Source organism: Xyrauchen texanus, chromosome 28 (assembly GCF_025860055.1).
Source record: "Xyrauchen texanus isolate HMW12.3.18 chromosome 28, RBS_HiC_50CHRs, whole genome shotgun sequence".
Classification (NCBI taxonomy): Eukaryota; Metazoa; Chordata; class Actinopteri; order Cypriniformes; family Catostomidae; genus Xyrauchen; species Xyrauchen texanus.
In genome coordinates this window covers 30,545,903-30,561,832 of record NC_068303.1, presented here as the reverse complement: position 1 = coordinate 30,561,832, position 15,930 = coordinate 30,545,903, and the positions used below count along the sequence as shown (strand labels likewise).

The window sequence follows — 15,930 nt, the reverse complement described above, 5'->3', positions numbered from 1 at the left end:
AACTAGTCATTTAATGTAATTTCACATTTCTAAATGGCAGACTTATCTATCCACACTCGTCTCTGCCAATCGGTTGTTCATTATTCCCAGCGCACCAACCCCTTCAGAGAACTCATTGTGGCGTGAGCTGGACCCTAATTGGCGAGGATGCCCATTGGCCATCTCTGACAGCTGCTTCTGCATCATGGCTAGATTAACTTTATTAGCAGCTAGAAAGTCCTTCATTGAGATCATCTCTCCAGACATTCGGCGTCCATCCGCCTCGCTATCATTGACTGCGTCAGTCTCAATGGAATTGTCCCGACGGGTTCTCAAGTGTCCAGGCGCTACCACATTCCTCCGTGAATGGCGGTTCCCTTGGCCTGGGCAACAGCAAGGAGTCTCTAGTGTCTGCAGAAGCCAGTTGAGAACTTGCTTGATAACGATGGAAATTACGTTGAACAGCGAGTAGATGCAACACACCCCTGTTAGAATGAAAAGGAAGTTTCCCACCCTATAGGCCGCCTGAGCCTCGTACATCTCACGCTGGTTGCTCACCATATCCCCAAAGCCGATGGTGCTGAAAGCCACAAAACAGAAATAGAGGGAGTCCAGGTAGTCCCAACCTTCTGCTGCAGAATACAATGCAGATGCGCAGCAAGAGACCAAGATGGCAGCGACTCCTAGAATGAACATCACACAGTACACCGAAGGCTTCCAGCCTGCCAAGCTGTCTGTGCGGCGCTCTCTGTAGCTGGTAGAGGGGCGGCTGTGGTTTTGAGGTGACGCGGCTATGCGCTGTTCTCTACGCTCATGGCAGAACTTCAAAACGAATGCAATCACGGTGATAACGCGTTCCAGGAAGAGGTTAAAGAACAAAATGGTGGCAGCACAACCAATGAGCCCATAAAAGATCAGGAATATCTTGCCTGTGATAGTAACAGGTGTTGTCATCCCAAAACCTGCGCCAAACACACAGAAACATTGAGGATGTTACATTTCTACACATTTCTACTATTTACCAAGCTTATTACAGCAAGCAATATGCATTGTTTTATTTCTTCATTAACAGAAGCACAATATGAAATATTGGCTACAATACCAAAGTTAATTTTTGCCATATTCCCACTTTACAGTGCCATCAGATTTGTCATCTTCGTATTTGGGTAGTTGACATGTTATGTGTTCTGATCTGATGCTAAACACTATTTTAAAAAGTATTTTTCTAATTTGGAAAATAATTATGTGTGCCACTTTTATGACCTGATTTGAATTAAAAAGACTACATGGAATATTTGTAGTCATGCACTCACTGAGCACATTATTAGGAACACAAGTTATTTAATAAAGTGCCCGAAGTCTTCTTCTGCTGTAGTTGCCCATCCTCCACAAGGTTCAAAGTGATGTGCATTCTGAGATGCTATTCTGCTCACTACAATTGTACAGAAGTGTTATCTGAGTTACTATAGCCTTGCTGTCAGCTCCAACCAGTCTGGCCACTCTCTGCTGACCTCTCTCATCAACAAGGCATTTCTGTCTGCAGAACTGCCGCTCACTGGATGCTTTTAGTTTTTGTCACCATTCTCATTACACTCTAGAGACTGTTGTGTGTGAAAATCGCAGGAGATCAGCAGTTACAGAAATACTCATACCAGCCCGTCTGGCACCAAAAATCATGCCACGGTCGAAATCAATGAGATCATATTTTTTTCCCCCATTCTGATAGTTAATGTGAACATTACGTGCAGCTCCTGACATGTATCTGCCTGATTTTATGCATTGCACTGCTGCCACTCAACTAGCTGATTAGATAATTGTATGAATAAGTAGGTGTAAAGGTGTTCCTAATAAAGTAATCAGTGAGTGTATTTTGTCACTACAGGACCAATAATAATGAACTAATGATGGCAAAAAGGTGATTGAAGTGGTGACATGACCTAAGATATACACACTTTCCCTTATACATTCTGGCACATTCATTAGTTTTAGAATCTAGTTACCTAAAATCTTGGTGGTAATAATTAGAGAAATACCCATTGACAACTTATGCATCAACTACCAATTAGTTTTGTACTTCAATAGCTCAATGTAATATTAATTAATGCAATATTATTAATGCTTGTCACATTCAATACTGGTTGGATCTCAATTTACTCAACATACCTCCTCTTTAAGCAATATGTACATTGTGTTTTGCTGTATTAATTCAGACCTTCAGTCTGTTGGAGAACTACAAATGGATTAGTACCTGCAGCTGCTGTGCCATGTCATATTGCTGCAGGAAGCTGGGTTGAGACTAATTGGAAACTGAGTCTTGATTGTCCCTAAAGGAGCAACATGTGCACCAAATCCCACGTGAACCTCCACCATTCAGATAACCCCACTTTCCCCTCACCTCAAACCACTGGAAATAGGTTGCTATTGGTGACGGCCGGCTAACCTCTGATGTTTTGTGTGTGTATGTGTATTATTCATTTTACCCATTTGACATTAGGTCTGGGTATCGCCAGCCACCTCATTTGCTTTTAATTTCAATTAATTTGGGTATAGTTCACTTATAATGTCCATTTTGCTTGCAGTTTGAAAGAAATTCTCTTTCCGCTAATGCTGCTATTCTTTACACAGGGGATCTTCTAACTTGTTAAATTATGGACATTATAAATTGTATTTTATCATTCGTTTTTCTTCAGCTTGGTGACAGACTGTTTAGTTTGGTTCATCAGCATTTTTTAAATATAGTCATGTATTACATCAATAAACGTGATGTATTGAAATCGCATAAATTATATTGCATTTATTCCCCATATTGGTACATGTTAATTGTTTTTACTTCGATATGTAGAACAAGTGCTAAAATGGTGTTGTCTCTGAGGCAGGGACATTGACAGTAGTGTTTGTTTGGTCATATCACAGACAATTTTTGTAGCAAATGGGAAGTATTTACACACATCTGATTGCTGGGAATTGCAGATGGAAAGGACAAGCAATCTTAACATTTTAAGAATCGACATACGGGATGATACAAATGAAGATTAAGTAAAAAATCTATATGTTTGCCCAGCCCTATCCAAACACGTGATAGAGGTCTAACATGTCCGTGAGAGAAACAATGAATCCTACAAGACCAGTTTGTCTCTTTCATGCCTCATAGAAGCGTCTCTGACCACACTGAAAATATCACTATATGTAAGGATACATGGATCTAAGTATTGATACAATATCGTGAGAAAAAGTATTGCGACATATCAATATTTGATTGTATCGATACAGCCCTATTTGACATACCTATCAATACATGTTCTTACATTACAGGCATCTATATGGCATTATCTAGGGCTCAGCAGACTTTTTAAGAAGGGATTCACTTTGTGTTAATAGAGATTTGTATTTTAATGAACTCTAAAAAGCGAGAGTACAGTAAAATCTACTGGCACATTTCTGAAGATCTTTTCCCACTGTGCAGATATTCATAGTCTATATTTTGCCATGAAGCTAATTACCTGAATTTAGAATCTTGATTTCCAAAAAAATATTTTTTTAAAAACACACACACAAAAAACAACAACAAAAACAACAACAGTGTTCTGTTTAATATTTAGGTCCACTATATGAAATTAGATGCATGAATTAAATAAGCTAAAACTATATAGGACCTAACACACTCACCATTACACAAGGTCCCATTACCTAAGTTTCTACTTAATTTTACAAGAATTTTCTAAACTTTATTTTACAAGACTGATTTATAATCACTGGAAAAGAGGAAAACGAATAGAGATTAATGGTAACACTTTACAGTAATGTTCCCTTTGTTAAGGGTTTATAAAACATTTTTTATCAATGACTAATAATCCACTTACAAATGCATTATAAATCACTGATATGTGGTTATAACAACATTAATAAAAATGGAGACTTTCATGCAATAATTGCCAAAACGTGAGCCAGTTTACCTCACATGTTATAAATGCATAATAACACTTAATCAATATTAGCAAACTATGAAAATGTACCCTAATGCAAAATTGACACATATGAAGAATTTATAAAGAAATTGCAAACATTAGAAAACTGTGTACACAAAGAGTTCAGTATTGACATTATAGTAATTAATAAACACGAAACGGGCTGTAGCAAACTAACATAATCCCTCATTTTAATCTCATAATTTTTTTCCTGCACTGTGCCATAAAGTATGAATAAGGGCATTTTATGTCTTTGATTAATACTAGTATGAATAAATGTGTATATTAAGCATTTATAACATGAAAGTTAACACTATTTGGCAAGTCAGCCTATTGCATGAAGGGCTAAATTTATAAATGTTGTTATAACCATATATTAATGATTTATAATGCATTTGTAAATTAGACATTATAATAACCCATTTATAAACCCTTAATAAAGGGAAATTTCATGTAAAGTGTTACCGGCTTAATGAAGCTAATATAAACTTCTCAGTGATTTATAATGCATTTGTAAATGACTTATTAGACATTTTATAACCCGTTTATAAACCATTAATAAAGGGAAAATCCCTGTAAAGTGTTACCGGATTAATGAACATAAAATAAACTTCTCAGTGATTTATAATGCATTTGTAAATGACTTATTAGACATTATATAACCCCTTTATAAACCCTTAATAAAGGGGAAATTCATGTAAATTGTTACCGGATTAATGAACATAAAATAAACTTCTCAGTGATTTATAATGCATTTGTAAATGACTTATTAGACATTATATAACCCCTTTATAAATCCTTAATAAAGGGGAAATTCATGTAAATTGTTACCGGATTAATGAACATAAAATAAACTTCTCAGTGATTTATAATGCATTTGTAAATGACTTATTAGACATTATATAACCCCTTTATAAACCCTTAATAAAGGGGAAATTCATGTATAGTGTTACCGGATTAATGAACATAAAATAAACTTCTCAGTGATTCCATGTGTCTGTGAGAACATCTGATTTTTAAATGGGTTTCACTTTCCAAAAAAACAAGATGATTTTCAGGCAGAACTAAAATGCTGAAAATGTCGTCCGATATTAAACGAAAGATGTTCACGAAAACGCTGCACCGATGAAATCTCAATCTTATATGACTTGTGCCACTAATACAAAACGATATGGTTTTGTTCTCTGTTAATAACACTTAGCACTATATGAGCCTGCTGCGCTTCTGCTGACTAAAACACAAAAACAGACTAAAACAGATTGTAATGAGGCGTGTTTGTCTTAGTAAGACTGTTGCAGTTGGGTTTGAATGAAATGTTATCTATGTTACGATATCTGTTTCATGCGTCTCACCTATGGTTGAAACCACCGTTCCGACAAAATAAAAAGCCCCTGTAAAATCCCATCGAGGTCTGGTTGCGTCCACACGAATTCCGGCCACATTGGCCTCCTCATAGTTCCTCAGAAAGTTCTTCAGGTCGTCTTGACTCAGGTTGTACTTCTGGGCGAACTGCTCGATCCTCTGAGCCCATCTCTCTTTGGCGAGCTTCTCCTTCGGATGCTCAAGGGCTGAAAACACCGCTGCACCACATAACAGGTAGATGATGATCAACAAAGCCAGCATGAGAAATCTGGCATTATCTTCATTCAGGGGACCGATGCCGTGGCTGCAGCAACCACCTCGGCAAGCCATTATTTAACCGGAATATTATAGCACATTGTCTCCAGGTTATCGTGGATGATGCATATTTCTGTTCAGTTGTGACAACAGAACTCTGTGTCCGGATATTTTAATGCATCCTAATCTCAGAAGCTGGTGCAAACGACGCAATATTCTTCTCGAAATGTCCAGTTTTTTCTGGAAAACATCTCCCAACATGATGCTTTTTCTCTCCAGTGCAGCGGTGGGCTGACTGACCCCAACCTCTCCAAGAGCGCGCGTGGATCAAGCTCAGCGCGTGACTGAGTTGGCATCAGAACAGATCCCAGGCGGGGTCTACACACATACACGAAAGAGTTGTAGATTGTCATGTTGGCAGGGGCGTTAGGCATATTTGCAATATTTGAACCGATTGCGCGGTGGGAATACATCATTGCGATCAATAGCGTATGACCTTTTCGATCTGGTTGGGAAATCTTCAGCATTTGTTCTGGGACGTCCAGAAGCGCTCTCTGTAAATGTCACAGTTTGAAGAGGGAAACGAAAATGCATTATGCATTTGAGACAGACAGACATCACGTATTTATAGATCCGAGCCTAAACTGTCCAATCGATTGGTTTTGACATTGCACAGCTATTTGAAGTCTGATGTACCAGGTTATTTTTAGCGCTCAAAACATGCTCCTCTTTAGAAAGTTTTCAGCAGTGCTGGGTGGATTACTTGTAAATTACAAATTCCTTGACAAAAAATGCAATCAGTTGCATACTCTGGTAGATTATATTTTGTGGGTAATCTAATCCGATTTCTTTTGGATTACTTTTGGATTACTTTCAACCTAATTCTATTTTATTTTAGGTCACATGCATTTGAGTAGGATAATCATTTTAACATAAAATTACAGGGACTTGGGAAGCTCAGCGAGTACTGACGCTGACTACCAACCCTGGAGTCACAAGTTCAAATCCAGGGCATGCTGAGTGACTCCAGCCAGGTCTCCTAAGCAACTAAATTGGCCCAGTTGCTAGGGAGGGTAGAGTCATATGACATAACCTCCTTGTGGTCTCTATAATGTGGTTCTCGCTCTCGGTGGGGCCCTTGGAGAGTTGTGCGTGGATGCTGCGGAGGATAGTGTGGGCCTACACATGTGCTACATCTCCATGGTAACGCGCTCAATAAGCCACGTGATAAGATGCGTGGATTGATGGTCTCAGACGCAGAGGCAACTGAGATTCATTCTCCACCACCCGGATTGAGGCGAGTCGCTGTTGTGGAGTATTGAGGATTCTTTTCCCTCTCAGTAAGAAAACTCTCGAAGTCAGGAGTTCCAGGTGTCAAAGTTTAAACGTTATTGAGCAAAACAACAAAGCTGAGATGCCAGCTGCATCATCTGATCCGCTCATTCAAAGCTTACTTTTTTTCACACATTACCTCATATGCACACCCCTCCTGTTATCTTAACCAATAAGCGTGCTTCTCCCCTCTCCTTGTTCGCCACCATTATTTCACAGACTCTCTGACTTCTTTTCTTTTTAATGGTGGAATTCTGGCAATTAGTCAATTTTTTTTAAATAACCTTTTTAATTTTTCCTAATACAATAACTTTGACTATTGGCTCTGGCAATCTTTAACTAGTGTTTGTGCCATTCAGTGCTTTGAAGAGTACTCTCTCACTAGTACTTTTCTGTCATGGCTGAGTGCCCGGGTTTCTCTCAACAAGGTCACAAAAACCTTACAGTCTCATCCTTATTTTCCTGGATTAAAATAATACTCAAACTATTCTATGTAAGCATTTTTTTCTATGTTTGACATACACATAAAAAATATACTATATCACAATGCCACCATGAGGACTTGCATTGGGAATTGGACATTCCAAATTGGGGAGAAAAAAAATCATAAAATTGCAAATAGGAAGAAAATATATTCTATTCTTTATTACTAACAGAAAGAGCCTCACAAAAAGAGCTCCTTATGACATTTTTAAAAAGTGCATTAAACATAGCATTAATCAACATTAAATATTTCACCTCTGTTGGTCTATACAATGCAAGTGAATGGTGAACAAAAATTTGAAGCTCCAGAAATCACATAAAGGCAGCCTAAAAGTAATTCATATTACTCCAGTGGTCAAATCCACATCTTTAGAAGCAATATGAAGTCATTTCTTATAATAAATCTCCACTTTCACTTTCACATTTTTGCATTGCTTCAGAAGATATACAGTGACAAGAAAAAGTATGTGAACCCTTTAGCATTAGCTGGTTTTCTGCATTAATTGCTCATAAAATGTGATCTCATCTTCATTAAAGTCACAAAATAGACAAAGCACAATGTGCTTAAGCTAGCAACACACACATAATTATAATTGTTCCTGTCTTTGTTGAACACATTCCATTAAACATTAACAGTGGTGTGGAAAATGTAAGGGAATCCCTAGGCTAAAGAAAACATAAAAAGTTAATCAGAGTAAGAGTTGGCAAACCTGGCATCCAATTAATTAAACAAAATGAGAGGTGTGTGCTAGAGCTACTCTGACTTATAGAAAGCACTCAAACATTTTGAGTTTGCTATTCACAAGAAGCATCTGCTGACGTGGATCATGCCGTGCAAAAAAGAGAATTCAGAAGACCTATGTGACGAGGAGGAGGAGGGCGTGGCCGGGCCATGAGGATGCACGCCTGGCGCTGAGTTACCCCAATAAGCAGGAGTTAAGAAGGAACTGGGGATGCCAGAGAGAGAGAGAGAGAGAGAGAGACACGCAGCATTGTGTGGGTGTGTGTGTCAGTGTGAAGCAGTGTCTTATTGTGTGTCACAGAAGAGTGCAGCAATAAATGTTGACATGTATTGTTCAACCAGGTCCCAGCTTCCTCCTTTCCACCCAACAACGAAACTTGTTTCATCCTATGATCAAGAATTGTTGCTTTGCATAAAGCTGGAAAGGGTTACAAAGTTAGACAGATTTTCTATAAATTGATATGATTTAGTACTGTGGCTATTCTCTCTAGAAGTGGCCATCCAGCCAAGAAAAGGGCACACCACAGAATGCTCTGTGAGATAAAAAGAGCCCTACAGTGACAGCAAAAGACTGGAAGGAACTGAATAACATCTCTGTTTGTGAGTGTACTATACAGAAGAAATTAAACAGCCATGGTGCTTTCCAACAAAAACATTGATGTGCTCCTAAAGTTTGCCAAAGACCACCGTGACACTTCACAGCACTACTGGGAAAATGTTTTGTGGACTGATGAAACTAAGGTTGAATAGTTTGGAAAGAATATGCAGCACTATGTATGGCGTAAAACAGGGGAGCACATACCAACATGAAAACATCATCCCAACGGAGAAGTACGGTGGAGGAAGCATAATGATATAGAGCTGCCTTTACATTTGAAGTCAGAAGTTTACATACACCTTAGTCAAATACATTTAAACTCAGTTTTTCACAATTCCTGACATTTAATCGTAGAACACATTCCCCGTCTTAGGTCAGTTAGGGTCACTAGTTTATTTTAAGAATGAGACATGTCAGAATAATAGTAGAGATAATAATTTATTTCAGCTTTTATTTCTTTCATCACATTCCCAGTGGGTCAGAAATGTATATACACTTTTTATTATTTGGTAGTGTTGCCTTTAAATTGTTTAACTTGGGTCAAACTTTTTGGGTAGCTGTCCACAAGCTTCTCACATTAATTTGCTGCAATTTTGGCCCATTCCTCCAGACAGAACTGGTGTAACTGTTTGTGAAGGTCACTCCAATACCTTTGACCTTTTTGCTACAACTTTGGAGATATGCTTGGGGTCATTGTCCATTTGGAAGACTCATTTGCGACTGAGCTTTAACTTCCTGGCTGATGTCTTGAGATGTTGCTTCAATATATCCACATAATTGTCCTTCCTCATGATGTCATCTATTTTTGAAGTGCACCAGACCCTCCTGCAGCAAAGCAACCCCACAACATGAACTGCCACCCCCATGCTTCACGGTTGGGATGGTGTCTTCAGCTTGCAAGCCTCACCCTTTTTCCTCCAAACATAATGATGGTCATTGTGGCCAAACAGTAACATTTTTGCTTCATCAGACCAGATGACATTTCTCTAAAAAGTAAGATCTTTGTCCTCATGTGCACTTACAAACTGTAATCTGTTTTTTAAGGTGGTTTTGAAACAGTGGACTCTTCCTTGCTAAGCATCCTTTCAGGTTATGTTGATATAGGACTCGTTTTACTGTGGATATAGATACTTGTTTACCTGTTTCCTCCAGCATATTTACAAGGTCCTTTGCTGTTGTTCTGGGATTGGTGTGCACTTTTCTCACCAAACTATGTTTATCTCTAGGAGAGAGAATGCATCTCTTGGTGTTCCCATAGTGTTTAAACTTGCGTGCTATTGTTTGTACAGATGAACGTAGTAATTGCTTCCAAGGATGAACCAGACTTGTGGAGGTCCACAATTTTCTTTCTGATTTCTTGGCTGATTTCTTTGATTTTCCCATGATATCAAGCAAAGAGGCACTGTGTTTGAAGTTAGGTCTTAAAATACATCCACAGGTACACATCTAACTGACTCCAATTAGCCAATTAGCCTATCAGTAGCTAATTGGCTTATTGCCTAAAGGCTTGACATAATTTTCTGGAATTTTCCAAGCTGCTTAATGGCATAGCTAAATTACTGTAAGCAAACTTCTGACCCACTTGAATTTTGATATAGTCAATTAAAAGTGAAACAGTCTGCCTGTAAACAATTGTTGGAAAAATTACTTGTGCCATGATGGTGATATATAAGTTGATGTAAAGACTTTAATTGTATGTGATTTTTGGAGCGTCAATAGTCTAGTCACGATTCACTTGCATTGTATGGACGGACAGAGTTGAGATTTTCTTCTTTTTGGGTGAAGTATTCATTTAATGTGTTTTCAACTTTATATGAGGGTACCTGTACACTTGAATTCATACAAAGGTTCACTATAAATCTATTTGACTTTTCTTTTGAACTCATTTGAGTAATATAAAATGCTCCACAATGAAAGTTGTAGAGATCAAAGTAAATACAAAAATTAAATACAAAAAAAATCCTTGAATTCAGATTAAAAACTATATTCAGAAGTGTTCTCTACCACTTGCTCCTTTATTTGTGCTTGCACATCTGATCCTATCAAAGAAGTCTTAGGTTCAGTTTGTACATATCTGTTGAATTTTTTTGTTGTTGTTGCAAAAATGAAGTGAATTAAATCTGCAGATGTGATTAAATCAGGAAGTTTATTTTATGTAGCTAACAACTGCAAAGTTGCCCAGCACTGTGAAAATGGCTTAACAGGCTAAACCCAGCATCTCAAGTAGGTATACTGTAGCTACAGGCCAGAGACCTCCATTTGGGGGCAGAATCTCCAAAAGAGGGTGGGGTTACTCCAAAAAGGGGTGTCACTTCCACTCATGGTTAAGGTTAGGGAAAGGGTTAGGTTAAGGGCTTCTGTGGCAGGGCAGAGGGCAGTGCCAGGTCGTGATGCTGCACAACCGGCCCCTAATCAGGCTAATCAAGCCTTCGAGAGGTGAGAGTGCAAGAGAGATTTACGGACAGCTGTCCGACACCTATGTGTGTTTTTGTCTTTTTGGTTACGTTTAATATTAAACTATTATTTATATCGTCAAACAATTATTTATATCGTTTTTTTCTTCTCTCTCTCTCCCGCTGCCGCTACGCGTTAGCCTTTCCCTCTCTTTTAAATTTTACTTTGGTTTTTAGGGGCTACTGCACTGTTACAGGGAGTATCCCCTGTGTTTTTAATTATTGTGGTTTCCCTCCCCATGTCCCCTCCCAGATTCAAGAAGGCGGGGATGACCTTCCGGCATGGTTTGTTCATTTCAGTTTGACAAAATGCAACTGTAACTACTGTGTTGATGACATATCCAGGTGCTGGATAGAAACAGTGCAAGTATTTTTTAAATAATGTTGCATTTTCTGTCCATAAGATTGTTGTCATTAAGTGCGTTTAGATTATGTAAATCTATAAGTAATTAACTAATCACACAAACTGCAAGCACAAAAAATAGTACTATAGAGATGACAACATTGCATGTTTCATGGTAATCTAAATAAAGGACTGAGCCGTCACATACTGTCGAAGTCATTTACTGTATGGATCATGTACTGCGTGTAACAATCATTAATGTTAAATGCTTCGCCTACAACAGCTGTAAGCTCCAATATCAACCGAACTATCTAGTTGTCCCAAGCTGTGAAGGAAATCTTGTGACCATGGTAACAAGAACTGGGAAAATGCTTCAGCTGAGTTAAATGTGCAACAGAGAACATGGTGGGAAATAATTAGAGGAAACTACTCATCCATAAAGCTAGCTATGGCGGTGCCTTCTATTTCCTTCTTGTGAATGTATACAGCTCCTAATCCAACCAGAGCAGGAACCTGTGGAAACATTTATACACATGAATGCAACCTGATCTCATAGAACCATGTTAAGTACATGTGTAACATTTGAAAGTGTAAAATTCCATCTGATGTCTGCGAGACCTCAAAACTCCCAGGTGGGCGAGGGCTCTGGTAGGAGAGACATCAAAACCAACTGCGTAGGGGAGGAGGGGGGCCTAAAACAATTGCCAAACATGATCCAAATTCTCAGCTTTGTTACTGAAATGTAAGTGACAGACAGATGGGTGAAAATGATGTAATGTGATTAGATAAACATTCATTCGTGTATTCAATACATTCATGAATTGCTCTATTGGTAGGAAAATGCTGTTTTATGGAATTTACGTATGGGTCAGGGAGCATGATTATGTTTAATATATAGAATTAATTATACTAAATCAACATGTTAATCTGACAGCCCTAACATCCTTACATGCATACAGAAAAGAACAACAACCCTGAAGTTAAGTTTGAGCCATAAGGGCCATTCAGAAATGGTGTTAAGCTTACTTTGGAGAAAATTAAGTTAAAATGATCAGCCCACAGAAGAAGAAACAACCTTATTAGGCTTCTCCAAATGTTGCTATTGTGACTGCTTAAAGGGTTAGTTCACCCAAAAATAACAAATCACTCATCATTTACTCTTCTCAAGCTATCCCATGTGTGTGACTTCTTTCTTCTGCTGAACAGTTACAAAGGTTTTTAGAACAATATCTCAAATCTGTAGGTCCATTCAATGCAAGTGAATGGTGGCTAGAACTTTGAAGGTCCAAAAAGCACATAAATGCAGCATAAAAGTAATCCATAAGACTCCAGTGGTTAAATCCATATCTTCAGAAGTGATTTGATAGGTGAGGGTGAGAAACAGATCAATATTTAAGACCTTTTTTTTACTATTAATCCTCCACCCTGACCAGTAGGTGGTGATATGCACAAAGAATGCAATTCACCAAAATCAAAAGAAGAAGAATGTGAAAGTGGAGATTAATAGTAAAAGAAATGTTTTAAAAAAGGACTTAAATATTTATTCTATTGGCACATAAATTACATAAACTTAAGATAATGTATAATGGAAAACCCTCTTATGATCTCATGAAAAAAATGCTTTAAATATTTTACAGTTTTTGCTGCAAAAAAAAAAATAAAGCTTTATAATGCAATATTACAGTATGCGAGGAAGTAGATTAATTATTTTTACCAAAACACAGTGGATAGACAGATAATGGATAATTAGGTGAACTAACTTTGCAATCAGAAAAGATGACACTAAATGCTTTTTCAAGAAACTCCTCATGTCAAGATTTCTGTTCCTGTAAAATTGTGGTAACTCTGCAGGGACAAGATTGCTTTGCCATGGCTTTACAGGGGTTTTATACCTACTGCATTTACTAAAAGCTCCACTCTTCAGTGTGTGCCCACCAAATCACAAAAAGACTATATGTTTTTGGGAGTATTTCTGGGAAAAGTATTTTAATTCAAATGACAGAATCTTAAAAACTTCACCAAGTTGAGCTTTCATACTTTTGGTCTTTCAATATTAATCAACATACATGTTGAGTGGGATGTGGGTCACGGCTGAAAGTGGAAGATCCTGTTCCACATTTTCCATCAGAGTCTGAAGCCTATTTAGCTTGTGACCCAGAGAAACTGACTCTGATATAGGCCACATATTTTAAAATAAATATCACCATGGTTTCACCGAGATACCCCTAACAGCCTAAAGGCCGGCTCTGAACATGATTACCCAATGATTGAAGATGGTGTTTGTTAGGCCAGTGTAAATATGTAAATAAATATAAGATTGTTATAGATGGATAGAATTAATTGGATTCAAATTTAAAGATCTTAAGAGTCCCAAACTCACAAATACAGTATGCATAAAATCTTTAAAACACAGATGAGTTTCTGTGGTGCAGTGTAAGCTTCTAGAAAAGGTCTTACTGGCAGGAGAGTTTTTGTACAATTACAGTACAGTCAAAGCTGGCCCTCTATCTTTTCTCTGAAGATAGATCAAATGGCAGGGTGCTGTGATTACAGGCCTAAAGTCAGACTTGCTTCTTAAAGCCAAACAAGGTCATTAGTTCCTGTTCATTTTTCTAGTTGTGGTCTCTCGTTCAGCGGGGTAGCACTGACCATTAAACCTACAAGGACATGATGCGAACAACATTGCTCAAAAGGCCATTTGGATCAATTTAACACTAATTTATTTAAACTTGAAGAAATTCTAAAGATTTAAAAGGGAGAATTTGCTTGTATACATTCATTTCTTACTTCAGAAATTGGTACAAATCTTTTAAATGTCCACATTTATAAACAGATACTTAGATTTAAAGGAATAGTTCTCCCAAAAAAAAAAAAAATCTGTCATTATCCAGATGCTCATTTCTTGTTGAATCAGAAAATGAGACAATACTGAGGCACTGCTTACTGGCACAATATCAGAAATAATGTAACAGCAAATCCAATTGAAAGAGGAAGGTATCACAAGAGAGATAACATTAGACTTGAGGGTGTATCAGATGGTCTGTATACAGTATATGCAGAAAGTCTAGCCCTGTGGAGCTGAATTCTAATGCCTCTCTCATTAACAGAGCAGACGATTCACACCAGTCACAATCTGTTTCCTCTTCATAAGAAAACAAAGAGAGCTAATGGGAGAACAATTGATTTGGTGGACAGGGAAACATGGATTTCATTTATTTTAGGGTGTTTTTGGATGGTGAACAATGTAAGACTGACTGCAAGAAGATTATTTTGACCTTATTTAAATAATTGTATTTGACATTGATTTGTAAATGGACAATTCCATGCCAATGTTATTCATCTGTTTGATACGTTTCAATAAATGGTCTTTTTAAAACTCACCTTTCAAATACATTTACATTAGACTAATCATTAAATATTGGTCTCATTTTACAGTGGTAAAGAATAGAGTGAGATTTTTTTATGAAGAAAGAATACAGTTAGTGCATTAGTAGGATTTGGTCAAGTGCTCACAAAAGAGAGGCATCTTTAGATGTTTCTTGAAAGTAGTTTAAGAATCAGCTACTCGGGTCTGAAGGTTGTTATACCAGCGAGAAACGGTCGAAGTGAAAGTCTGAGAAAGCAATTTTGTGCCTCTATGTGTTGGCACCATGAGGCACTGCTCAACCGCTTATCATAAGCTACTGGAAGGCACACAGACTTAAAGTAGTGAGTGTAGGTAGGGGGCATGGAACCGGTGGCGTTTCTGTGATTGATCATCAATGCCATCAATGCGCCACAGTGTTCTGTGTCAATTGCAGAGGTTTAATTGTACATGAAGGAAGTCCTGCCAGAAGAGCATTGCAGTAGTCCAGTCAAGATATGACAAGAGCTCGGACAAGATGTTGTATAGCATGCTCAGATAGGTAGATAAGAGTGTGAACTTCCTAGTGTTCTCCACAGCAAATCTGCATGATCTGTCTATTCTTGCGATGTGGTACCTGAAATTCAACTGATGGTCAACCATGACCCCAAGATTTCTAGCTGTCCTGGATGGTGTAATCATTGGTGTGTCTAACTGAATGGTAAAGTTATGATGAACTGTTGGGCTCGCCGTAACAACGAGAAGCTCCTTCTCTGCTAGGCTGAATTGGAGGTGGTGTTTTTTCACATCATATGATGTCTATCAAGCAGTCTAAGATCTGTGCTGCTACCGAAGGATCATCAGGCTAGAATGAGAGGTAGAGTTGTGTGTCATCAACATAGCAATGATAGGAAAAGCCATGTGCCAGAATTACAGATTCCAGTGATGTCATGTTTATGAAGAAGAAGGAGGGGCCCAAGCACTGAACCCTGAGGTACCTCAGGGTTCAGTGCTTGGGCCCCTCCTCTTTGTCTGTTTGACTTGTAGATGGCTCCCCTCTAAGACACCCTGAAGG

At 38.1% G+C, this 15,930-nt stretch overlaps 1 protein-coding gene across 1 annotated transcript; it reads right to left on the bottom strand.

The window, feature by feature from the left end:
* Window positions 1-42: 42 nt before the first annotated feature.
* kcnk13b (potassium channel, subfamily K, member 13b) lies at window positions 43-5,636 on the bottom strand. Its single transcript, XM_052096596.1, has 2 exons — window positions 5,297-5,636; window positions 43-941 (listed from the first exon to the last, which is right to left on the bottom strand). The coding sequence occupies exons 1-2, from the start codon at window positions 5,634-5,636 to the stop codon at window positions 43-45; spliced, it is 1,239 nt and encodes a 412-aa protein (XP_051952556.1).
* Between the last annotated feature and the right edge of the window lie 10,294 nt (window positions 5,637-15,930).